This window comes from Lentinus tigrinus, assembly GCF_003813185.1.
Source record: "Lentinus tigrinus ALCF2SS1-7 unplaced genomic scaffold L226scaffold_8, whole genome shotgun sequence".
NCBI lineage: Eukaryota > Fungi > Basidiomycota > Agaricomycetes > Polyporales > Polyporaceae > Lentinus > Lentinus tigrinus.
Window position 1 is genome coordinate 377,261 of NW_027137917.1, and position 22,415 is coordinate 399,675.

The 22,415-nt window shown below is 55.1% G+C and overlaps 11 protein-coding genes across 11 annotated transcripts; 5 read left to right on the forward strand and 6 right to left on the reverse strand.

The window, feature by feature from the left end:
* The first annotated feature begins 29 nt into the window (after positions 1 to 29).
* On the forward strand, positions 30 to 1,908 carry L226DRAFT_373973 (DUF676-domain-containing protein). The gene is made up of 7 exons (XM_067674335.1): positions 30 to 391; positions 446 to 549; positions 600 to 762; positions 821 to 875; positions 934 to 1,078; positions 1,132 to 1,297; positions 1,354 to 1,908. The coding sequence occupies exons 1-7, from the start codon at positions 149 to 151 to the stop codon at positions 1,888 to 1,890; spliced, it is 1,413 nt and encodes a 470-aa protein (XP_067536921.1). The 5' UTR covers positions 30 to 148; the 3' UTR covers positions 1,891 to 1,908.
* Positions 1,909 to 3,257: 1,349 nt separating this feature from the next.
* Positions 3,258 to 3,970, forward strand: L226DRAFT_374112 (uncharacterized protein). The gene is made up of 3 exons (XM_067674337.1): positions 3,258 to 3,466; positions 3,527 to 3,790; positions 3,852 to 3,970. The coding sequence occupies exons 1-3, from the start codon at positions 3,374 to 3,376 to the stop codon at positions 3,882 to 3,884; spliced, it is 390 nt and encodes a 129-aa protein (XP_067536922.1). The 5' UTR covers positions 3,258 to 3,373; the 3' UTR covers positions 3,885 to 3,970.
* A 16-nt stretch (positions 3,971 to 3,986) lies between these two features.
* On the reverse strand, positions 3,987 to 4,416 carry L226DRAFT_374117 (uncharacterized protein). Its single transcript, XM_067674338.1, has one exon. It carries the CDS (start codon positions 4,381 to 4,383, stop codon positions 4,057 to 4,059), a length of 327 nt encoding a protein of 108 aa, XP_067536923.1. The 5' UTR covers positions 4,384 to 4,416; the 3' UTR covers positions 3,987 to 4,056.
* Positions 4,417 to 4,842: 426 nt separating this feature from the next.
* L226DRAFT_569626 (uncharacterized protein) lies at positions 4,843 to 5,088 on the reverse strand (the record flags this gene model as incomplete). The annotated part of the gene is made up of 2 exons (XM_067684334.1): positions 4,843 to 4,990; positions 5,048 to 5,088. 2 exons carry the CDS (start codon positions 5,086 to 5,088, stop codon positions 4,843 to 4,845), a joined length of 189 nt encoding a protein of 62 aa, XP_067536924.1.
* A 457-nt stretch (positions 5,089 to 5,545) lies between these two features.
* L226DRAFT_374135 (DUF300-domain-containing protein) lies at positions 5,546 to 9,079 on the reverse strand. Its single transcript, XM_067674339.1, has 12 exons — positions 8,925 to 9,079; positions 8,849 to 8,864; positions 8,725 to 8,792; positions 8,519 to 8,644; positions 8,368 to 8,466; positions 8,246 to 8,265; positions 8,110 to 8,191; positions 7,930 to 8,056; positions 7,810 to 7,874; positions 7,679 to 7,746; positions 7,153 to 7,622; positions 5,546 to 7,097 (listed from the first exon to the last, which is right to left on the reverse strand). The coding sequence occupies exons 1-12, from the start codon at positions 9,003 to 9,005 to the stop codon at positions 5,788 to 5,790; spliced, it is 2,532 nt and encodes an 843-aa protein (XP_067536925.1). The 5' UTR covers positions 9,006 to 9,079; the 3' UTR covers positions 5,546 to 5,787.
* A 563-nt stretch (positions 9,080 to 9,642) lies between these two features.
* Positions 9,643 to 11,872, reverse strand: L226DRAFT_484008 (uncharacterized protein). The gene is made up of 7 exons (XM_067677037.1): positions 11,803 to 11,872; positions 11,136 to 11,744; positions 11,039 to 11,080; positions 10,941 to 10,982; positions 10,827 to 10,889; positions 10,708 to 10,775; positions 9,643 to 10,657 (listed from the first exon to the last, which is right to left on the reverse strand). Exons 2-7 carry the CDS (start codon positions 11,721 to 11,723, stop codon positions 9,796 to 9,798), a joined length of 1,665 nt encoding a protein of 554 aa, XP_067536926.1. The 5' UTR covers positions 11,724 to 11,744; positions 11,803 to 11,872; the 3' UTR covers positions 9,643 to 9,795.
* Positions 11,873 to 12,027: 155 nt separating this feature from the next.
* On the forward strand, positions 12,028 to 13,636 carry L226DRAFT_552096 (uncharacterized protein). Its single transcript, XM_067682856.1, has 5 exons — positions 12,028 to 12,471; positions 12,528 to 12,683; positions 12,733 to 12,829; positions 12,890 to 12,967; positions 13,022 to 13,636. Exons 1-5 carry the CDS (start codon positions 12,169 to 12,171, stop codon positions 13,387 to 13,389), a joined length of 1,002 nt encoding a protein of 333 aa, XP_067536927.1. The 5' UTR covers positions 12,028 to 12,168; the 3' UTR covers positions 13,390 to 13,636.
* A 1,030-nt stretch (positions 13,637 to 14,666) lies between these two features.
* L226DRAFT_521992 (immunomodulatory protein FIP-Fve) lies at positions 14,667 to 15,005 on the forward strand (the record flags this gene model as incomplete). Its single annotated transcript, XM_067678731.1, has 1 exon — positions 14,667 to 15,005. The coding sequence occupies one exon, from the start codon at positions 14,667 to 14,669 to the stop codon at positions 15,003 to 15,005; it is 339 nt and encodes a 112-aa protein (XP_067536928.1).
* Positions 15,006 to 15,158: 153 nt separating this feature from the next.
* On the reverse strand, positions 15,159 to 16,253 carry L226DRAFT_544804 (dienelactone hydrolase endo-1,3,1,4-beta-D-glucanase; the record flags this gene model as incomplete). The annotated part of the gene is made up of 6 exons (XM_067682298.1): positions 15,159 to 15,239; positions 15,299 to 15,478; positions 15,541 to 15,858; positions 15,947 to 16,068; positions 16,125 to 16,151; positions 16,223 to 16,253. 6 exons carry the CDS (start codon positions 16,251 to 16,253, stop codon positions 15,159 to 15,161), a joined length of 759 nt encoding a protein of 252 aa, XP_067536929.1.
* Positions 16,254 to 16,256: 3 nt separating this feature from the next.
* Positions 16,257 to 18,654, reverse strand: L226DRAFT_374224 (uncharacterized protein). The gene is made up of 6 exons (XM_067674340.1): positions 18,486 to 18,654; positions 17,957 to 18,435; positions 17,631 to 17,892; positions 16,706 to 17,573; positions 16,542 to 16,643; positions 16,257 to 16,481 (listed from the first exon to the last, which is right to left on the reverse strand). The coding sequence occupies exons 1-5, from the start codon at positions 18,591 to 18,593 to the stop codon at positions 16,543 to 16,545; spliced, it is 1,818 nt and encodes a 605-aa protein (XP_067536930.1). The 5' UTR covers positions 18,594 to 18,654; the 3' UTR covers positions 16,257 to 16,481; position 16,542.
* A 1,459-nt stretch (positions 18,655 to 20,113) lies between these two features.
* L226DRAFT_426183 (uncharacterized protein) lies at positions 20,114 to 21,272 on the forward strand (the record flags this gene model as incomplete). Its single annotated transcript, XM_067674647.1, has 3 exons — positions 20,114 to 20,276; positions 20,339 to 20,825; positions 20,897 to 21,272. Coding segments are annotated over 3 exons (1,026 nt in total), but the record flags the coding sequence as incomplete, so codon positions are not given.
* Between the last annotated feature and the right edge of the window lie 1,143 nt (positions 21,273 to 22,415).

The following is a 22,415-nucleotide window of genomic DNA, read 5'->3' on the forward strand; positions in this document are numbered from 1 at the left end:
GCGAAGCCGCTCCGAGGTCCCACCAGCAACTCCGTTTATATCGTCATGTTCCCTCCATCGCCGTTGCTCGACATTTCCCCTCGCACTCTGCCCCTTGCCTCATCCCACCTCCTTAGCGCACCCCCGACATCGTTGAACGTACTCCTGAATGTCTGTGGAAGGCTCCAGTGACGATTCACAGTATGTGCACCTCCTGGTGCTTATCCACGGAATGTGGGGAAACCCCAGCCACCTTGCCGAGCTCCGTCGAATCATGGAAGAGACGCGAGGCCAGGAGGCCTCGGAGAAGGGTCCGGGGGGAGAGCGGTTGCATATCCTAGTCGCGGAGACAAACCGAGACGACGGGACGTACGACGGCATTGACTGGGGAGGGGAGCGGGTGGCTGAAGAGGTGAGTAGTCTACAAGTTGAGACAACGCAAAGATTGAGCAGGAAACTTCCTCAGGTCTTCGCGGAGGTCAAGAAGCTCGCGGAGGAGGGTAAGAAAGTTACCCGGTTCTCGGTCACTGGCTATAGTCTGGGAGGCCTCATTGCACGATATGTTGTTGGGTACGTTCATTTTATTGCCATACATGCTTTCATGCTCATCGATCCTCCAGCATATTACATCAACGGGGGTTCTTCCAAGACGTAGTACCAGTCAATTTCAACACTGTCGCAACCCCGCACGTCGGACTCCCCAGATACCCTGGCATGCTCTCATCCCTATTTGCCTACTTCGGTCCGAGACTATTGTCGAGGACAGGCGAGCAATTCTACGTTGTATGTGGACTTGGTTTGTCCGTCGTATCACACCTCTGACTTGCGTTGCCCGCTATAGGTGGACAAATGGTCGCAGAATGGCCGACCCCTGTTGGAAGTCATGGCCGACCCTAGTAAGTCTTCGCATAGCTTACACCCTGAAGGCTTGCACTTACCACAGCCTGCCTTTAGACCGCGTCTTCTACCAGGCATTGACCTTGTTCGAGCAAGTGCGCATATATGCGAACGCCATAAACGACGTCACCGTTCCCTACGTTACCGCCGCCATAGAGGAGGACGATATTTTTGTTAATTATGGATATAATGGCATGAAAGTGTGCGTGTACCCCGTCATCTCCACTTTGCTTTTGCTTCAACTAGTCCCTACAGAGAGCTAGACGAGAAATACTCCCCTATAGTCAAGTCGTATACTCACCCTGCGGACGTCACACCACCAGCGAAACCCCGCGCCCTCTCCCGCGAATGGTTCAAAGGCCTCAAACCCGACCGTCCACTACTCCCGCCTGCCCTACAGTTCGGCTTCCCATTCAACGTCGTGCGTTTTCTTCATAGTCAGTATGCGAGCTTGTCTCCTGATGACTCCTCATTCAGCTCCTCGTGGTCATCACGCCTGTACTCATCCCCCTCGTCTTCTCACTCATCATCACGCGCCTTGCACTCGCAACTCGTGCATCGCGTTCCCGCATCAAGCTGCTCGAGAAGGACGAATCGAGCACCGAGCGCCTCGTGCACGTCATTAGCCGGCTTGAGCGCGAGGTGGAGGGTGTCGCCATCGACATGTATGACAGCCCTGGAGTCTCCTCCGCAACGTCGTCTGAACCGAACCTCTTTTCCCAACCTGAAACCGGTTCCAGCGCGCAAGCCGCTTCAAGTTCGGGTTTGGATCTGGAGGCGACACCCGGTGCTGCGCCTGCGGACGCGAAGGAGTCCAAAGTGACGCTCTCGGAGGTACAACAGAGGATTGCGCGGTCGTTGAACACGCTGCCAGGACTGAAGAAGGAGCTGGCATTCATCCATCCCGTGAGGAACGCACATGCGGTGATAATTTGCAGGGATGTGAAGAGGTTCCCCGGGCACCGGCAGGGAGAGGGCGTTATGCGTCATTGGGCTGATCATTTTATCATCTGAGGTACTATGGGACTATTGGGTTATTGGTATGGTTATTATTGTATGTTACGTATCACCTCTTTGTACTGACACGATCCTCGCAGCATCATGGACTTTGATATCGCTGGCAATGTAGACTTTATTGCATTTCGCCTTTCGTATCTAGACGTCGGAACGATGCGTTTCGTGTCTGCTCGAAAAGTTGCCATGCGACCCTCAAGCCACTCACACTCACGATTGCCCAAACTCATTGTCTGAGTACGTCGCGCGCAAACTCTTCTGTCTTTGTAAGTGTTGCAACGTGTTGCCCTAGGTACAAGCGTTACATCTGTGGAAGCGGCAAAGATGCGTTTTGTCCCGCTTAGCTTTTGAGGCACGCTACGTGCAAGCTTGCTATGAGCCCGCCTCTTAAACCCGGTGGTGGCTCTTCCAGGTGATCCACAGTTTTGCCTTCCCCCATCCCTGCTCTCGAAGCACGCACGAAATGGGGCGAGTTGTGACGAACAAGCATAGTGAGTTATAACTTAAGGCTCAATCACTCTTCTGACTCTCATATACTCTTGCAGGGCTCGGGAGGGCTCTCCGTAGAAATGCAAGTGGCTCCTTCGCCATGAGGGACGCCGTCAGACGAGGTGCGTACGCCGCGCGTTGTCTCGGTCAGTGGGATCCTGACGAACGTTTTCCTTTAGTCGAGAAACGCCGGATACTCGACGGTTTAGACCGTAGCAACTATACCAAATCGTGTGTCGAAAACTACCTTTGGGCTCTTGTGAGTCTTCATTTGACTGCCGATCAGCCGCGGCTGAGCTGACTGGCTCGATATCAGGTTCTCGCTGGGCGGCTCACGGTGCGCAAGACACCAGAGGGCGTCTATCGGTTCAGGCCTACTGCAGCTACTGCCGACATGTAAGTCCGTTCTCCACTACTGTACGCGCTGAAATTGATGTGATGGTAATTTGGGGCGACAGCTTGAGGCAAGCGCGGGCGCAGTTTCCCGAGAAGGCGTCCACTTTCAAAATCGGGAACTTTATTTGGGCCGAAGTCGGGCCTATCCCGACGATGACAAAGAGAGAGGTAGTCCTCCCGTTTATGACGTGACTATAGCTATCGTGAGCTGACCAGCTGCATCATCCAGCTGTTCGTTCTGTTGTACGAGAGAGGTGTGTTGAACGCACCTGCGATTGCTGCGGAGTCCGCGGAAGTTGTGGACATGGATGTCGACTCCGACGGACCTGAGGAGGAATTCCCTCAGATGGACATCCCAGACCCATCCCTGGGAGACAAGAACGAAGCTTCGTGCGTATTCAGATGCTCAATGTATGGTTCAGTGCTGATACGCACGTCTTGAAGCGGACTCCCGCGGACTCCACAGCGTCCTAACCCAGCTCAAGCCTATCCCTCGCCTCCCAACACTACTTCGCCCGTCGCGCGTTACAACACTCGGGTTTATGTCAATGAACCGGAGTTTCACAACGATCATTTGGGAGCCTATGTCACTGGTGCCATGCGCCCTGGTAACAGCGCAAGTGCCTCGAATGGCGAAGCGAACGCCGCCGGTACACCTGATGCTGGCAACGCAGGTTGTATACGATCAGAGGTGCGTGCTTGAGACTAGTCCGGTTTTGCTGTCTGAGATGAACTCATTTGTTCCTCTCAGTGTCAGCTGCGTGAGCAGGAGTACCAACGTACGCGCGTAGACTTGGAGGCCGCCCAAGCCGAGGCGGCAGAGCAGCGCGACGAGCTTCAGGTCCTCAAACTCCTGCAGGTTGACACCGAGGACAGGCTCGCGGATGCCATGTCACGAAACGAGCACCTCGTCGACGAGTGCGTCAGATATAAGCAGAAGTGCTCTGGCGCCGAGGCTGCTCTGAAGACTTCGCAGGCGCTTGTCGGCCGTATGCGGGAGAGCATGGATGCGTGTGTGAGTGATGGCTTCGGTGTCTACATGCGTGATCATGCTAACAATGTTGCGTCCCGTTTAGTTGGCACAGTTCCGGTACGTATGGTGGTTATAACATCCAATGCAATGCTGACTCGGATTCTGTAGGCGTTGGTAGTTGCCCTCTCTGCGCGCGCTTCACTGCTCCCCTGCTGTTTTGGGTTCTCGTTGCATGAGTATCTTTCCTCTATCTCTCGATCGCTTTACTCTACTATACAGTATGTCGTCGCGTCCTCTTCGTACAATGTCTATGTTCCTTCCATCGGGCAGAAGCCATCCTCGCCAGAGTTAGTGCTAGCCTTGGTCAAGGACGTTGTAGGCGTGGACGACACGAAGGTTAATCTCGCTGTCATTTTCCTTCGTCCTCCTCCGCCCGGTGCCCGTCGAACGAAACAGGAATTGAAAATGGCGCTGGAAACCACGCGACGATTACAACAGGACGTAGAGCGCTTCATGCAGCAGGGCTGAGGCGCAAGCGGACGCGATTCGGAAGAAGGATGAGGAGATCCGAGAGAAGGACAACGTGGTTCAGCAGAAGTTCGCGATCCGGGACCTCGCGCAGCAGATGAAGGCATGTTCGCAGGCAGCTGATGCACTGGCAACGGAGGTGAGGCATGTTCTCAAGAGTTATCGATACGATATTCTGACTCCACCTTTCATACGCGATGCAGGATTGGTACAGTACTCATATACCCCCTCCCTTTGAACTTGAGTGTAGCTTCGCAGGCGTAACTTCACATCATGCTCATGCCAATGTTTAATATGTGTCGACGATGCATGTGCCCATGATGACTACAATAGTGTCCCCTAATAAGATACACAAGGCCCATGAGAGAGAAAGCGCTACAGGTGGTATCGTATGTGTGATGGTATAGAGTCCAAGAGGATTTAGGATGATATACTGTAGCGTGAGTTCGAGTGCATGTCCATGTCCATCCTGTGGATTTGCAACGTTATGTCATGGGATAGGTGAAGAGCGGACCCGGGAGACGATGGTTGTGCTCTTCGGAAAGAGATGTCGAAGCGGAACGTGTTCAGACGTAGCGGACGCTGCGGCGGCGAGCGGTGAGGAGGACGAAGTCCTCCGGGAGCATGGAGACGCGGTTGCGCCTGCGGCTCCTTCGGCTGATAGCTTTCCATGCGCAGATAATGCGACGCTCGATGTACTTCGTGTAGGACATGCTGTAAATGGCGCACGAGGGTCAGAGCACGGAAGACATAGAGGAACTGGAGACTCACCGAGGCTGCTCGAAGCCGACGGTGACAACGTGGGAGGCCATTGGAATGTGGTGGATGGGGCGAAGAAATACTGGTACGTCTGCAGCGACGTGGGTTGAGACTGGTAAGGACTGGCGAGAACTAATTGTGTGCGGATAGTGTAGGATCGTCGCAGACGATAAGATACAAGAGGAAGGTCGTGCTTCTGGGAGAGAGAAAGGGGCTTTGGCAGAGCGCAGGGTCGCAGGGCTCTCGGAGGCAGGCTTTATGCTGGGACCCTATGCTTCCGGAAGGATCCCATTGTGCGTGCTGTGCATAGCCAGTGAATTGTAGACGCGGCAACTACAATGCCGGTGTGCGCGCAGAAGTAGCATGTTTACCCGTTGTCGAGGACAAACATAAAGAACAAAGGCAAGTCCTTATTTACGACCATCTGTCGTCGCACGAAGTAGCAGGAACAAAAGGCACGCCTCCTTTGGCGCTTAACCTCCTCATTGTTCTGAGCGCTTATTGATCCGGCCCGGCTGCTGTCGTTGCGTAAAAGTGCCAACGGCTCTCTTCCTCCACACTATAAGAGGTACTTCTGGAGCGAAGAATACCGCAATCATCGAGATGTCATTAGGTCATGAGAGGTCGTAAGAAGGTAAGGACTAGTACGAGTACATGTTACAGTAAATAGACGATAACTCAGGAGTGTCAGATGAAATGAAGGTACCAGAGCCCAACAAACAGACGAGACGCAGCAGAAAAACAGTACAGCACTATCTCCGGACGTTCCAATAGGGTGGGGTATGTGCCGCATTTGACAAGCGACGAGGGTCACGAGGGGGCGGCGGGGGCGGCGGGGATCCAGTAAGTCTTGGTGGGGAGTGTTGCATAGGCGAGGAGAACGTCTGGCTCGAAGGAGTCGCAGGACTGTCCGAAGCCCCGGAAGCGAGCGGCGCAGGCAGCACGATCCTGTCCCTCGTTGGCGTATACCGGTTCACCGGCGTGTACTGCGGTGGATACTGCGGTGTAGCGGAGTTCCTCCGGGTGCCCCTGGAATACGCAGCGGTTGCTCGTTGGAGGGGAGGGCATTGAGGAGGGGATTGCTGGAGTGGTGACAGACTCTGCGGTGACTGCGGCGGAGACGAGTAGTTGCCCGGTTCGGGATAGAACTGCGCAGCATCCCGGCGGTGCGAGCGGCGACGACCACGGGGCTCACCTCCTGCCGACAAGGGAGGAACCGCGCGAACCGGAGACGCACTTGAGGGTAGAGGTGCGCGATGTACATGTGGAGGGCTCGTGCTGGCGGTTGCATTGCGAGTTACCGCCGGAGGTGCCGGGGGAACTATAAGCGCAGCAGGGGCTGTGGAAGGTCCAGCGCCCGGGCTCGATGGACCCTCTGCAGGAAGGTCTACCACAACTGGTGTCCTCGGCTGAGGCTTCGCCCGAGTGGCCACAACCGGGGTCGCACCTAACCGGACGCGAGTGTGATGTGACTCAGAGGAAGGCGGAGCAGTCAACACATCCGCTGATGAGCCAGGCTCGACCGACGCAGCGAATGCGCGATCGAGAAAGCTATCCGCCAACATAGACTGGGTGCTGGGTGAAGCGAGAGGGGGCGTGAGCAACGCTGGCGCGCCTAAAAACTGGGAGTGTGGTGGAGGTACCCCCATGCGGGTATCGCTCCGAGCGTCGGGAGAGCTGAGCGGACTGGGAATGTCGCCGAACGAGGTGAACAGGAGAGGCGGGTCGAGGGGCGGGGGAGGTTTGCGCTTCGGACCTTGCTTGTTTCGGCTCTCGCGATAGGTACGTATCGCAGAGGGCGGCGGCGGATCGTTGTAGTCGTCCTCCTGCACATCAGGCATCAAAGGCGCGGCACCAACTGTGCCTACAGCGCCCTTTGAGCGTCGACGCGACGAGAGGCGGCGGGCAGGTGACGTGGTTGTCTCGTCTTCGGCATCCGGACCAGACTGCGAGAGACGGTTGTACATACGTCGCCACCAGGACGCTTGGCCATGCTGATGTCCCGGGGTGGGAGCTGCCTCAGCATCCACAATAGGTGCGTATGCGCCACCGCTGCCTAGGCCTAGTAGCGTCCGTCAGCATCAACGTCAAACACAAACTTTACAGGTAGAAAGCACCTCTCAATGTATATCCGCGCATCACCAGCTCCTTCTCAATCTGTGACTCGAGTCCTTCACTCCTCTCCCGCTGTCTCTTGGCCTGGTATCCGAGTCCATAGATGTAGTCGTTGCCCACCCCGATCCATTGTCGCTCGTCGTCAATGAGTAACTCCTCCTCTACTTCGATAGTCACGCCGAGGTTCTTCTCCGACGCAGCAGCCTTAGAGTCGTGATCGTTGTTGGCCTCCCGATATATGGCAAATCTCGAGCGTCCGAACACGTTCTCGAGGGCGGCCTGGCGACGGGCTTGGGTATCGACCTCGTGACCACGGCTCTTGCGCATCATGTATATCATACCGACCCAAATCTCGCGTCCGGTTTCCTTAAAGTTCATCGCATGGACTAAAGAGCGCCAACGAGGTGTGGGCCCGTCGCCGGTACAGTAGGGCTTGTACGAGAAGGCTTTGACGTGTAGCATTGCAAAGAGTCTGCATTCGAAGTCAGCCATGGGTAATCGATGCTGGCGCGAGAAGTCGGGACGTACGCCATCTCAAACGTCTCCAGAATGGCACCAATGCCGATATTGATGTTGTCGGCCGTCATGTACGGAGTCTGAGTGTCGTGAGGTCAGTGTTAGCTCTAGGACTGATGCATGTAGAAGATGCGTCAACGCACGTCTTTGACAATACCAAACAAGGTGAGCACCGATAAGAACGTCGCCTGCCAGAACGTTAGGAATACTGATTCATGAAGTCAGTACAGGTACATGGTACGCGGAATTGCATCCGGTCTCACCAACGGCCTTGATGGCGAACAGCTTCAGCAAGGGCTTCTGGGGTGCGAGTTCGACCTTGACCGCGAAGTACAGTTGGATCAGGCAGTACATGGCGATACTGACAGATATCGAGACAACAAGTGTAATCTGCTCAACTCTCAATTATCTGATGACAGATGCCGACATACCGAGGTACTTACATAGATATGGCCCCACCCTAAGCCCCAGGAGTCCTCGCAGTACAATCCAGCATAGTCGAGTATCACAGCTGCGAGAGTAGTCCTACACAGATGCAAGAGTCAGTGCAAGACAATTGCAAGAATCGTCTGTACTCACCCTGGCCGGACGACGCAGTACTGGAGGACACCCCACTTCATGAGCTGCAGGAAATACAAGCCGTCCTGGAAGCGTATATGACATCACGATCCCGTGCCGTGTGGTGCCTAGTATCGGCGTACCTCAGGTTTATAACGCACGAATCCCAAGGGGAACATCCACTTTTGTACAGATTCTCCGCGTCGCCGTCTTTCCTTGTCGTTTTGCCGCGAGAGGCCATTCTGCATTGCAATAAATAAGGACGTAATATTGAAGCTAGTATGCGATGCTTACCTTGCGAAATATCTCCTTCTGCTCATGAGGGTCCGGCGACAGATAGAGCAACAGCAAGTAGAAAAAAGCCGTGAGAACTGTAGACTCATAGCAATCCCGGAGCAGCAGCAGGGGTGTCGAGTGGTTCTGTGTGTATGCGTTCCGTGAGCATGACTGACCTGACAGGGAGAGCCTTCAAGTATAAGGGAGTGGACGGAAATACTCACCCACCAAAAGTACGACGCAGTACTGATCAGCGCGTATAGTGGAACCATGAACAGAATGCGGACAATGTCTATTATATATGCTGAGTGCTAAGTAGTTGGGCGTGGCTGAAGAGGGAGGACATACATCGTTGCTCGTATTTCTTCGCAGTGGACACATGATGTCAGTGTGGCCTGGACTAGGTGTAGACGAGATAACGCACGTTTGTGTACCACCGCAGGTGCTTGTTTATAAGCCAGAACGACACACCCATCGCTACGAGGGTGAGGGCCGAACAGACCATCCAACCGATCTACCTCCATCTTAAGTTCACCCTAGCTGCAAATGTTCGCAATGCACGTACGTGATGATCTGGAAACAGTGCACAGCATATGAGCACTACCGAGACACACGCTGATGATTTGACTACGCACATTGAATGACAATCTTGCCATGCTGGATGAGAGGAGGGCTGTTCAGAGATGCCTTCTCCACATGACATCTTCCGTTCACGATTTCCGCCATATCCAAGTCCAAAATACAGCAGCACCAAGAAGTAGTACAGAGACGCGTGGGAAATATGCAATATACAATTCAGATAGAGCAAAGCGAAAGCAAGAGGTCGTGAGTGTCGTCAGAATCGTTGATTGGTCGTTATTGAGAATGTCGTGGTAGTCGCAGTCTGCAGACAACTTGACAGCCGGGAGCCTTGTGCGCCGAGATGATACGGGCCCTTGTCGGCAGTCGTCGCGAGTCGAGCCTGGATGCCCTGCCGAGACGGAAAAGCGGCAGGCGTTGAGTGCGACGACGACGGTGAGCGCGGGGACGGAGGAGCAGACAGAAGCCGGCCTTGGGCTTGGCACGGACGTCACGGACCCGTGCGACCAACCTACCTGAATAGGCGGCCTCTGTGAATTGAAGACACACTCCGACAACCGAGTCACCAGAAAACTATCGTGACAATTATGTACGGCTATTAACACAACATCCGAAAGCATCATACATATACAACCCGTGTACACTTCCTTGAACGAAACTTGAGACAGCAGGGACCCATGCGATGCGGGACGCCATCAGTGTCGCCGGGCGCGAATTCAGTAGTCGTCTTCATCCGCCTCCATGTCCTCCGCCCAGACCTCCGAGTCGGTCTGCTCGTAGTCGTTGTTCTCGTCCTCCGGGACAAGCCTCCAGGCACTCCATGTCCCCTCGTCGTCGTCGCTGATGACGCGCCATCTTTCCGGACGATCGTACATGTCGGCGAGGATCCAGTCCATATACTCCTCGCCCGTCTCATCATCAGGATGCAACTCGATGTTCCATCCGAGGTAAATCGAGTTCTCTCCGTCGACGATGGCGCACAAACCGGTGTCGTGGTCGTAGGTCATGTTGAACAGCCCGATCATAGCCAGTGTAGCGCCTCGTCGGAGCATGCTGAACTCCTCCGCATCATCGTGGAGGAAGTCATAGTCTTCACGGTCAACATGGACAGTAGGCGGCGCCCATTGAGGGTTCACGTAGGCGCCGTTGTAGGGCTCGTCGTCCTCAGCTGTCCCGTAGCCGTCAAACGACCAGTAGTCATCCTCCTCGTCATACATATCGCCGTCTTCCGCATCCTCATCTTCGTCGTCTTCATCCTCGTCGGTGCTCCAGTAGTCTCCGTAAACCTTGGGGTCGCGGAAGATGCCTGCCCAGGGATCCTCGTCATCCGGCGGGGGAGATGGACGGAGAGCGCCAGCCGGAGCCTTCGATCTGTCAACAACAGATGCGAGAGACTTCACGACATATAGGGGTATCGGGCGATCGAGAACAGTAGTACGGCAGCAAGGACATGTCTTCTTGCGGTAGAGTAGAGCATCGGGGTAATCGTCATCGTCCATCTCGTCTTCTCCAGGAGGTGCAGCCTTGAACCACTCGAGGAGACACGACATACACAGTACATGGCCGCACGGAGACAAACTATGAAGACACATGAGAGTCGTCGCTCGGAAGAGTAGCGATGTACTCACCCGTACGGCTTCAACATAATCTCCATGCATACTTGACAAGTGAGATTGCTCTCAATAGTTGCGATGAGCTGAAAGAATTGCGTCAGAAGTATCCAAAGACGGTGGTTTGGCGAGCATACGTCGTCCGACTTCCTTGATTGTGTCTTCAATTTCTCCATCTCGACACGTTGCGTGCGGTGCGTCTGGGCACAGGTCAGCTTACAACTTGTACAGCACAACCCGACAAAACACACCTCGTTGGTGTTTGACAGCTCCGCTCTAAGCTCGTCAATCACCTACAAGTGGATGAATGAGCACGGCGTCAAGCCAGAGCACCAATGAAGCGACGCACCTTACTCTGCTTGGTGATCGTCTTCTTGGCCATGGCCACTTGCTGTGAACCCCGCTTAACGAGCAGCTCCGCCCGGCGACGAATGGGTGTCACGCACCTTTCGCAAGTTCTCCATTTCTTGCTTCATCCGTGTGTACTCGGCATGAGCGAGTGGTCCAGTATACGCATGCTCCTCGTCATCCTCCATCGGCTCAGGAGTAGCTGTCTTCCTAGAATGTCTATGCGCAGCCTCGCGGGAGCGCGAGCGATCCTTACGCTTCGACCTTCCATTCGAAACGTTGCTCAACCGCGTATGATCTTGAACGATGTTGGTAACGATCGGCGTATCATCCACATCCTCGTCGATCCACATAGCAGCCGCCCGCGGCTTGGGCTTAGCCTTCGTCCGGCCACGATCGCCAACATCTTCATAGACGGGGTGACGTAGCGTGGAAGTATTCAATGGGTTGGATGAGGAGGATGCACTAGGGATGGGAGGAAGACGCTTCTTCCTCCGCGCGAGGGTGTCGGTTTGTGCCTGGGCTTCTTCGGCTACACGTGCTTCTGGGGAGCGCGACTTGCGACGGCGGGCAGGACCTGACCCAGTCTGAACATTCTGAGCGTGCAGACGGTTTTCGCGCTGTCTCATTGAGCCGGTTGAACGGCGGGTTGAGGCATTGTTGGGTTGTGCGACAGCGGGTGGCATTATGGTATCGTACGGTGGTTGCTGAGGTGATTGCGAGGCGAGGTGAGGTGACGCGTCGTCTATGAAACATGACACTCACGACTAGTGAATTCTATGGGTCCCGACAGACGTTCCTCTATGGGGAGGAAAGCAGCAGGAAAGAAAGAGTCAGACACGAAAGGCGGGCAAGACATAGACAGGGTGGCCTTGTAACGGGCAGATTACGTAACTTGCCGATTCCGTCATGCGAGCGTCTGCTGCCATGCTCCCGAAGGGCGCCAACCGGGCCCCGGGACTGCGGACCGGCGATCTTCAAGTTGGCTCTGTCAGTACTCGTTGAGTACCAGCTCTGCACTCTTCGGCCAAACTGTTGCGACACACTCGTCACTGCGTTCATCTGCTCGTTGCGGCTCTTGGTTTACGTGCAGAAGTCCGCATTGCTTTGAATCGACAGCCCTTGCTGAGGATGGCCACCACGGATGCAGCTGTTGCCCAAGAACGGCAACAGCGACGGCAAGAGAAGAAGGATCGCAAACAACAACTAAGGCAGAGTGGCGAAAGTAGCCGAGGACGTGGAGGAGGTAGTGTTGGTCGCCGCGGCGGCGGAGGAGGCGGAGGGATAGGAGGCGGGTCTGCAAAGCTAAGAGGCCTCCCCAAGGACTCGCACGATGTCAGGATCTCCAAGACCCTCTCCTGGATCCTTCGTCACGGGTCCCAGTCAGAAGGACTTGCCATGCGCAAGGATGGTTACGTCCGCGTCAATGACCTTGTAAGAATCTTACTTCGCAAATATGGATGATGGAGGGTTGATACTTGGGAAAGTAGCTGGCCCTCCCAAAGATGCGCGAGCTGAACCTTGAGGCCCTGCAAGACATTGTGAAGGGCGACGCCAAAGGGCGATACAGCTTGGTGCTTGAAGCTAATCCTGATGGAGGGGAGGAGTCTTGGTGGATTCGGGCGAATCAAGGACATTCGATGAAGGCGATTGCCCTTTCTTCAATACCCTGACACCCAGCTGACTGTCTCGCAGTCCGTTGTCTTGGACCTGGAACCCATAAGTTCGCACAGTGACATTCCAACCGGGATAGCCGTACATGGAACGAACAAGGCCGCTTGGGAAGTCATCAGTGAGTTCGATGGTGACCTGCAAGGAATCACGTCCTGACAAGCCCCTCGCCTGCACATAGAGGAGCAGGGCCTTAGCAAGATGTCCCGCAACCACATCCATCTCGCTCAGGGTGTCCCGGGCTCGGGAGTTATCTCCGGTATACTCTTCTCCCGCTGCCACCCCGTTCCGGAAGATGCTGACCGTCCATCAGGCATGCGCAAGTCTTCCGATATTCTGATTTACATCAACGTTCAAGAGGCTATCGATGCTGGACTAAAGTTCTATCTTTCTGCGAACGGCGTTGTTCTCACCGAAGGCGACGATAGGGGCTACCTCAAGCCAGAGTTCTTCTCGCGAGTGGAGACTGCCAAGGGCTCACTGCTCCCTGGATACGATGGTCCCAAGGGTGTCCCGCCTAAAGGGCCTGTGTCGATCGAGGTGTCAGCAGCGATTGCTACCGATAGCCCAGAAGGACCAGGCGAACAAATCTCTCGGTCGGTGGGCCCGAGCAAAAAGGATGAAGGCGTTCAGGCGTCCCTACAGGAGATCGAGAAGAAGATGGAATCCACGAACGTGTAAGATCATGTGTCGCAGTCAATATTCATCTGTATGCTTTAGTCGCTTCCACGAATAACCAACTCAAGGTGACCTCCGCTGCGACTCGCAACGTTGACTGAGCATATGCCCGCGATCAGTCTCGAACGATCGAGCCTTTACAGCATCCCCCCAGTAGAGTTCAGTTCGAGGTTGCCGTCGAGTGTTGGTTAACGTTGGTTCCTTGGTCATAAGTACTCTTGGTAGGGCGGCTATTGGTATATATGCGTACAACTGACTCCACGTAGTAACCGCCTTGTGCGGCGCTGGGTACCATCCATCCGGTTCATCTGAGGCTAATGAGTCGGCATGGAAGCAGAGAACTCTAGCACGCGGATACCTCACACTGATAGTCTCCTTTCTATGATCAGACAAAGTTACCCGTTGGCGCATTCGCCACGACTCCGAGAACGTCACCTGGTGGTTGTTCAATAACTGTCGGTACGTCTACCAAGCACGTTCATATGCCATCCGTCGCAATCGATCATCATGCGTAGATTTCTCTCCCCCCAGAGTGTCACATGAAACAGAACCAGTTCACAATACACGTTCTACCTTCACAACTGCTCCCTTCAGTATCTACGTTGACAATCGTTCTGCATCATAGCACCTCACATGCTGAAGCGCTGCTCTATCCCGTTCGGTGTGCAGCACATCTGTACAACGCTGCTCATCCTGCATGTCGCCAAAATAATGCTCAGTCATGCCTTGGACATCCTCGTGACTGCGTCTTCTTCGCCTCCGCTGCGACGTATTGACGTTGACAGACGCTTGGAAACTGGTAAGAGCCGAACATAGCAGCATTGTATGTAGCACGAGACTGATACTTCCCGCAGCGTCGCCGCACTGGGGACCTCGTCAGCCTTGGCGGAGTGCCACCGCCCCGGTGGCAGGAATGGTCTGGGAATGGTTCAAGGTACTGGGGTGCAGAAATATCAATTGTGGACGGTCACAGCACGAGTCGGCGTGACGCGTATCCCTTCCACAAGCTGTATAAAAAGTCGACCGAGAAAGCTCAAGTCTCCTCAGCACTTGCTCCAACCTCCACCCCAGTGAGTACCTTACCAAGGACTCGACGCTTGCGGCGAGGCTGAGCACCCCTCGCTTCTCCCCAGATCGTTCCATCACTACAATTCACAGGTTCGCACATATGATTACCTTCGCCACCATCATGTTCCTCCCAACTTTCGGTCCATCGTTCTTTCCCCCTTCCCCTCTGCTATGAAGCTGCTGACGTCCACGACAGCACATCACTGTTCATTATGGCAGACAGCACAGGCATCATCTTCGCCCTCATCGCGCAGTACAAAGCTCTCTGCTGGGACTACACCGCGAACTGGGGCCGTGGCAACCCGAGCAGCTACATCGACAACATCACCTTCAAAAAGGTCATCACCACGAAGAACTTCAAATACCGCGTCGTCTCCGCGGGCAACGACCTGGGAGTGCGCGACGCGTACAGCGTCCAGAGCGACGGCTCCCAGAAGGTCAACTTCCTCGACTACAACGCCGGGCGTGGCATCGAGGACACCAAGCGTATCCAGGTCTATGTCGTCGACCCTGACAACGGCAACCAGTACCTCGTCGCTCAGTGGAAGTAGGCAGGGGCGTGGGGAGCCCCAGTGTACGATAGCAGGGGATACTTGACGAGTTGGAAAGCCAGCGCTCTGATGTAACAATCCGTATTCATGCAACTCGAGATCATTCTCCATTTCAACCGTTACCGTACACGGGTATCAGATGCGACCTCAGTTCTACAAGTCCTTGTATTTGTTGAAGAAATTCACAGTGGCCTCGAACGCTCCCTCCAGGCCAGCCTTAACCTTCGGATCGCTCTACAGGTTTGCCCTCAGTACCCGTCTGACGTGTATAACGTCGGAACGCAACAACGTACCAAGTCGCCGCGTACGGCGAATCCGTGGGTGCAGCCCTCCCAATAAGTACGTTCATATCCCGGACCGAATTTGCCATTCCCGAAGATCTCATCCGCAATCTTCTGCGACTCTGGCGGGAATGTCGGGTCGAACTCACAACTATTGATGAGCAGCGGTGCACGAGCCTTGTCGCGGTATTCCTGGCGATAGCGAATCCCTAGTCAGTTCACGGCCCTGGAAATATGTTTGAATGAGAAGTTACCTCGAGGTCTTCAGGGACGCGCAGACGCGACGGGTGGGAGACGACATTGACTTTGCTTATGCCTTTGAGCGCAAGGTGCCAGACAGGCGGCGCACCAAAGCAATACCCTGTCGTCCCGATCCAGGTTACCCCCTCAGCCTGAAGCGTGGCGACGGTGCCCTCTACTGCAGGAATCCAGCTTTCGGGGCCATGACGGGCCACCCAAGCTTTTCGATCGAAGTCCACGCTGCCAATTGTGTCTGCGGGGCGCGCATCGCCCTGGAAGAGATCTGGGATGACGGTGCGGTAACCGTTGCGAGCGAAGTCATCGGCGAGCAACTATCACGGTGGGATGTACGATTAGTCCAGGTTGGGGGCACTTGAGTCTATTGAGGGCAGTCTAGCGGAAGACTCCGACTGGACTGACCTTATTGTTGATCAACGGGATACCGAAGACGTCGGTCAGGAAGAGGACCACCTTGTTCTTGAGATAATCACCGGTGGGCGTGGCTACATAGCATTCTACGCCTCCGATCTTCTCGATCTTGCCTGAACGCGTGGTGGTTAGCATGAGATCCTTTCTTAGATCTGAACGGACCACTAACCCTCAGGTTGGCCTTCATGGCGGACACCTAGTAAACCGATCGTGACAGACGTTTGGCTTCCACACTGCTGGAAAGAAGCTGAAGTGTACCGGGCCTACCTTGGAAGCACTGGTCACAGAGATCAGGCATTGCTTCAAGCTTGAGCGGTCTGGTGGTACGCGCGTGGCTGTTATCCGGGGTCAGCCACAACGTAGATTTTATTGGCTTTATATTGCGCGATCTACGCATACACTTCCAAAGGGATTAGGATTCGTACGTCAATGAATTCTCGTCATTCGGAGAGTTGCGGCATACTTGCCATACGCTGGAGCTCGATCACGGTGTGTATGCCAATCAAAATGCTCGATCGATGTGGGACTGCAAAGACGGGGAAGCATGAGACCCGTGCCTTGGAGTCAAGAAATACACACGACCCACATCAAATTCCGCCTGCTCGGCCGAGCACCCGAATGTCTCCCTTGCGCGTACCCAGCGCGATGACCCCAGTCGTCTCGGAGAATGCGACATGGGTGATGTCGTCTAGGTGCAAAAGTCGTAAATATTGAATCCATGTCGAGGGCGAATCGTTGCAGAAGACCCACCTCGTAAGTCATACGAATTTACCTCGTATACCTCCTTCCCTTCAATCGCGCGCGGGGCCCGCGCGAGCATAGAATCGACATCTTGCTCCGAGTTGGCGGCAGATATAGGAGTACCAGGCTGGAATCCTCGATTCTTCCTTCTGCTCGTCTTCGCCCTCTCTTGCTTCCGCTCCGCGAACTCAGCCTCGCTGAGTCCGCCCTCCCTTCCGAATTCCACATCGCCGTCTTCAACGTCTTCGTCATCCGCGCTCCGCCAGTGCGCATCAAAGCCGTAGACGACGCGTCGCACCGCACCTCGTCTGCGCTCCACCCATACACCGCGACGACCCATAGGTCCCAGGGCACATGCGGACACGAACCCTCGTGCGCCGTGCGAAAAGCCACTGCGCGGGGTGGGCCCACCATCCGTTTCAGCCTGCGCTACAGGAACGGCCATGTTATGGGCAGCAACGAGGTATACTTGTACGTCCAGAGGAGGGAGCATGATGTGGGCGTTGGCTGGATTTGGGGGCGGCGGAAGTATCACAGATACGGAGCATTGGAAGAGACCGCGCAGGACATCGTATGCAAGGAACGAGAGTGTCACTGTTGTAAGTTCTGACGACGACGCGGGGAGTGGTTGCCACTCGCGCATGATGGGCCGAGAGAATGAAACCCCACGGAAGGTCGTGCTGGGGAAGAAATGGGAGTGAACGGCTGCGGCCATTTGCGTGGTTGGCCCTTCGCGGGGCTCGTCTTCGCCATCTTCGCTGTGTTGGACGACGTAGATCTGAGGCTTGTCCAGAAGCGTACAAATCTCGAGTGAATGCGCCTTGAGAACGAGAATGTGTCGCTGCGTGAGAAACATGGCACCGACGACCCCATTCCACTAGCATGATATCATCCATCTGTGAGAGAGTTCATCGATATCAAAGGGAATACTCACGAGTTCTTCTTCCTCCTCAGAGAGCATGTGAACCACCGTGCGTTCCCGGGTAACCCAATTGAGCAAGTGGAATGACGTTGGAAGTCCCAGTAAAAGGAGGCATTGGGCAGGATCTACAGCACGGAGGCTGAATATGGGGGATGCGAATGGAATGACCGCTATAGTGCGGAATTCGACATCCTCGATATACTCTTCTCCTTTCGGGAGGTGTACGGCCAAGGACGGATGCAGTTGTACTTGTATAACATGGCATAATTCATGACTACCCAGAAAGAGCTAAATATCAGCATGACCATACAGTGTGAGCTGTGCGAACGTAATATCACCAAGATACAGCTATGGTCAGAACGTCGTCCAAAGGGTTCAGATGAGTTATGGCGGATGTGAACGATCCGGCTCCTCGAACGTGTTGTCGTCCACACAACATAGGCCGATGAGGGTAGCGGACAGCGCGATCGAGGTCCCACAGTTCGACGAGTTTCTCGTGATAGACGCATAGCAGCCATCTGTCGAGGAAGACCTCTATTGAGTATATCGTGCGCGCACCATCATCATTGTTGAACGATGGGTCCAGCACACAGGACTCGTCATGGCTGGGAAGAAAGTATGTCGATCGTTGAATAAGCCAGGTACGGTGGATCTCGTCCAGTCGACGGACTACGACCTCCAATTCGTCTGATGATAGATGAGTCCAGGAAGACGGATCCTGTAGATGTGGAGGTAGGGGTGCACAGTTCCTCTGTCCATGCAGCATCACAAGCCATACGTGACGATCTTGGGTTAGTGTGTAGAGTCGTTTACAAGTCTGTGAACAACGCGTAAGTATATGGATTTTCTGTCAAACTTGAACCATACCTTTCTGAGGACTAGAACGTCGCAGATCTGGAGATATTGCAATACATCAAGCAGAACTTCGTCAGGTACATCAAGCAGCGCACAAGTCTGTTGGCTGAGTGCACGCATGATCACCAAGCGATGTTCCGCCCACGTTCAAGAATCAGGAAGATGTGCTCGCATGCTGTGGTTTGAACTCGAAGGACAGGCTCTGCTGCTGCAGCGCGGCTGACTACTCCGACACGTGTCGGCGCGCCAACGTGACTGTGACAATCTCGCGTTCGAAGATTCGGCGCTTACGCCTGTCAGACCAAGTGAAGCGCTCAGCGCGACCGTCAACCTGCAACAGACTACTTGCAGCCACTTCACCCCTTGCTTCATCGTCACTCTTGTTCACCGTGAATCCAGCATATCTTAGCTAGACCATATTACACTCTCTGCCTATGGAGGACTACAATCAGCGTCTGAAGAGTCGAGGGGCGACTCTCGACACCGACGCGTCTCCTGCTACGCGACTCTCGCAGCGTCCAGGATCGTCGCAAACTGGCGGTGCAGCATTCCAAGACTTTGGCAGCGACTTTGGGTCAAACAACCGAGTGTCGCAGTCTAAACCGCGCACACAGTACAGTGCCGCAAGAAAGGGGACCCCCAGTTCGTTCTGCGATGACTTCAGTGACGACGAGATCGACTTCCTCTCCGGCTCTTCGCGCCATGGCTCCGAATCGCCAGAGAAGCCCAGGAGAACCACGAAGCGCTCAACGACTACTGGCGCACCCCGTGTTATCATCGACCACCACCAGGCCGACCCCAACTATAAAGCCATTGACTTCAAGAAGTTGAAGATCCCGAAGAAGGGCTCTGCTACTTCAAGTTCTTCAGCCTCCCAAACCCCGGAGAACTCGCAGGAGTCACTCGCGAAGGAAGCTGGGGCAGGTCCGTCCTCATTTCGTCCTCAATCTTCCGCACGAACCGGGGGTCGCGCGACCGATAAGAGCACCCAGAGGAGCAAGACTCCCCTTCGCGAGCGCAGTTCCAACCAGGATCGATCACGCACTCGTCGTCTATCCACCCCTGTATCGGACAGAGACCAAAGGGACAAGCGGCCGTCGAAGGAGATGGACGAGACCCCAAGACCCTCCCGACCTGCACCGCGTCCAGTCAAGAAGGGCGCGAGGAGTAGTCTTGGAAAGTCACAGACCGTGCCGGACCTGGGCGTGCACTCGAGCCAGGAGAAGAGCCAACCGCTCTCGCGCTCTCAGACCGTACAAGAGTTCATCCACATCTCTTCCGACGAGTCTGACGTCCCGCGAACGGATGCACGAAGAGTCGCGAAGGGCAAGGGTAGGGCGAAAGCAGATGACCCCTTCGCTTGTCTCTCTCCCTTATCCTCGCACACGAGGGACAAGAGCAAGGATCGCACTGATCCTATAGGTGACCTTTCCCCTCTTACATCGCCGAGTCGGAAGAAGTGCAAGGATCCCCTATCATCGTTCCCCATGCCATCCCCTCTGTCGTCCCCCGGTTCAAGGCGCTCTTCTAGCTCTCCAAATGCCAGGAGAAAACGAAGCAGTCAGCAGAAACGTGTGGCTATGTCATCGTCTGACGACGACGACGACAAACCCTCGCATCGCACGTTGCGACCGTTCCCTATGGAGACGCAGGTTCTCGCGAGTCTCCGTGCATCGTCCCTCGTGAGCAAGAAGGCCACCGTGGATAGTGACGGGGAGGCCGTTACAGGCATGTACGGGAAGAGGCGGCAGCGAGAGTCTGAGCGATTCTCATTCGATGGCAACTCGGATTCTGACGACGACAGTGCGTATATGCGCCTTCTTCGTCACCTTATGCGACGAACTCATGCTGTTCTGCATGTACAGTGTTCCTGGATCCTTCTGTAGATCCCAAGACGCTGTGTCCGTGGTGCGATGAACGACTGCCAGATGAGCCTACACCACACCTACGCGCTCTCATTTCCGCAACCAAACGGGTATCGCGTCCAGAAGACCGGCTCACAAATCCTCTCGGCTTGCGTGCACCACCCGCTGCATTCGTCGGCGTATGTCAACGGCATCGGTTCGAGCGCGACTGGATCCCGCGTGCACGTCAGAAAGGGTGGCCCACGAAGATCGCGTGGGACAGGTTGGCCGACAGGGTCATCCGTCTCGAGGCCACTCTGCAAGCAATCGTCGAGGATGTTGACGAGGACTTCGCACCTAGCATGACCCATGGCAGTTGCAGCAGGCGGCTGAGGAAGGAGAATGAGTTCTGGCAAGAGGTCGTGAAGAATGTGCGCAAGCAGGGATCGCGACAGGCAACAGGAGTTCGAGGGCAGTTCTTGCATTTCAACAAGACTCAGCCGGGGTAGTGCGTGTCGTATTCTCTCTTCTTGGTTGTGTTGTGTATTGTTCCAGAAAGTCTCGCTGACCCTCTTACAGTTACGGCGAGCTGGGATACGTAATCATACACCAGACCCTCTGTGACCTCTTCCCACCCTCCGAGTTCCACCCTGACGCTACTCTTCCGCTTACCCCGGCCGACTTCATAACACAAGTCCTCGTACCTGAGACGGCGGTGCACCTCATCATGAAAGATCTCTCTCTGCCGCGCGACAAGGCTATTCAGACTTTGCGCGAGAGCGTTGAGTACGGAGTCGCCATGTTCCCGGCAGACGATGGTGAAGGTGATCTCACAAGTGGTGCTTCGGGTGCCTCAAGAATAGGCAAGCTAGGTGCCACTGAGCAGATGTTCATGGATCGTGCTCGTGCTCGCCGGAAGGAGCTTGAGGAGGAAGAGCGGCGGGAAGAAGAGGAGTTAGCAAAGGCGCGAGACGCATCCAAACTGAAACCTTGTCCTAGGGTAAAGGGGAAAGCGTCCGAAATTGCGACAGACGTCGAGTCTGCGGGGCCTACGTCGTCACCTCCCAGTGGCGGTTTTACAAAGCGCAAATCCCGTGCTGGGTCGGTGTCGCGCGGCCGTCCGGCGGGTCGCGGGCCAGGACCTGGGAGCATTGTCATCGAACTCAGTAGCGACACGGGGTCTGAAGCTGCAGGCCCTTCCAAGCGACGAAAGAAGACCGCGGACGTATGGAGCGGTGCCGAAACGGAGGTCACGCCTACAGACGAGAATACCCCGAAGGCAGTCAAGGTCAAACCCCGCCCACGGCCTAGACGCAGATCTGCGTCTGCCACTAGCTCTATACAGGGTGGTGACGATGCGCGCTCCGACACGCTTGACTCGGATCCTGAAGTGCCACCCCCGCACACGTCTCGATCAATGCCCTTCGGTCGGCAAGACGAGACGACGGGAGTCGAGACTGGCATCCATGCTCGTGGCATTCCCGAGGCAACTCCACGAGCGAAGCCCAAGGTTCAGAGATCTGACGCGCGTTCAATCCTCCCCGTCCCTCCTGAGGCTGGTACGTCGAAGCCCAAAACGCCGTTGGAGATTGCCCGAGAAAGGCACAAGCAGAGCTCGGCGAGGTGAGCGACACGCCTCGGGTACGCATCCGTATGCTCACCGACTGTGTCTCGTCCTACTACAGGATGACATCGACCTACCGACCCAAACGAACGCATGACTGGCAGCCCAACCTGCGCTCTGGCAACATCGTCTCGCTGGACTCGACGGATGACGACTTGGACGTGCCAACTTCAAAGGCCAGTACTGCCAAAGCCGGAGACTTTCGTTGGTTGCTCGATGATTCCTCACAGTCGCGCCCTTCGAGCCCATCTACGTCACACTAGAGGGGCCACTTTGTCCCACGGATTCCCACTGATGTACTGATATTTTGTAATGGATACTGCTCTCCAATAAACCGGGAGATCATGTCATCATCGGTCGTTGGTTGTCTCTACGATACACTAGTAATTCGTTTTATCATACATACTTTACGATCGCAATGCTTGATATCTTCTATACAGCGATCTAGTATCACATTCTCTGCATACTCTGCAA

Coding starts and splice junctions, on each gene's coding strand:
- L226DRAFT_373973 (XM_067674335.1), top strand. CDS start 149: ATGTCTGTGGAAGGCTCCAGTGACGATTCACAGTATGTGCACCTCCTG. Junction 550..599: donor ATTGCACGATATGTTGTTGG/GTACGTTCATTT, acceptor TCGATCCTCCAG/CATATTACATCAACGGGGGT. Junction 876..933: donor GGAAGTCATGGCCGACCCTA/GTAAGTCTTCGC, acceptor GCCTGCCTTTAG/ACCGCGTCTTCTACCAGGCA.
- L226DRAFT_374112 (XM_067674337.1), top strand. CDS start 3,374: ATGCGCCCTGGTAACAGCGCAAGTGCCTCGAATGGCGAAGCGAACGCC. Junction 3,467..3,526: donor CAGGTTGTATACGATCAGAG/GTGCGTGCTTGA, acceptor TGTTCCTCTCAG/TGTCAGCTGCGTGAGCAGGA. Junction 3,791..3,851: donor GGGAGAGCATGGATGCGTGT/GTGAGTGATGGC, acceptor CGTCCCGTTTAG/TTGGCACAGTTCCGGTACGT.
- L226DRAFT_374117 (XM_067674338.1), bottom strand. CDS start 4,383: ATGCCTTCATCTGCTGCGCGAGGTCCCGGATCGCGAACTTCTGCTGAA.
- L226DRAFT_374135 (XM_067674339.1), bottom strand. CDS start 9,005: ATGGTCTGTTCGGCCCTCACCCTCGTAGCGATGGGTGTGTCGTTCTGG. Junction 8,467..8,518: donor AGAAGGAGATATTTCGCAAG/GTAAGCATCGCA, acceptor ATTGCAATGCAG/AATGGCCTCTCGCGGCAAAA. Junction 8,266..8,367: donor TCGTGCGTTATAAACCTGAG/GTACGCCGATAC, acceptor GGTGTCCTCCAG/TACTGCGTCGTCCGGCCAGG.
- L226DRAFT_484008 (XM_067677037.1), bottom strand. CDS start 11,723: ATGCCACCCGCTGTCGCACAACCCAACAATGCCTCAACCCGCCGTTCA. Junction 11,081..11,135: donor AAATGGAGAACTTGCGAAAG/GTGCGTGACACC, acceptor CGGGGTTCACAG/CAAGTGGCCATGGCCAAGAA. Junction 10,890..10,940: donor AGCTGTCAAACACCAACGAG/GTGTGTTTTGTC, acceptor ACCTGTGCCCAG/ACGCACCGCACGCAACGTGT.
- L226DRAFT_552096 (XM_067682856.1), top strand. CDS start 12,169: ATGGCCACCACGGATGCAGCTGTTGCCCAAGAACGGCAACAGCGACGG. Junction 12,472..12,527: donor ACGTCCGCGTCAATGACCTT/GTAAGAATCTTA, acceptor TTGGGAAAGTAG/CTGGCCCTCCCAAAGATGCG. Junction 12,830..12,889: donor GGCCGCTTGGGAAGTCATCA/GTGAGTTCGATG, acceptor GCCTGCACATAG/AGGAGCAGGGCCTTAGCAAG.
- L226DRAFT_374224 (XM_067674340.1), bottom strand. CDS start 18,593: ATGCGTGCACTCAGCCAACAGACTTGTGCGCTGCTTGATGTACCTGAC. Junction 18,436..18,485: donor ACGTTCTAGTCCTCAGAAAG/GTATGGTTCAAG, acceptor CGTTGTTCACAG/ACTTGTAAACGACTCTACAC. Junction 17,893..17,956: donor CTGACCATAGCTGTATCTTG/GTGATATTACGT, acceptor CTTTCTGGGTAG/TCATGAATTATGCCATGTTA.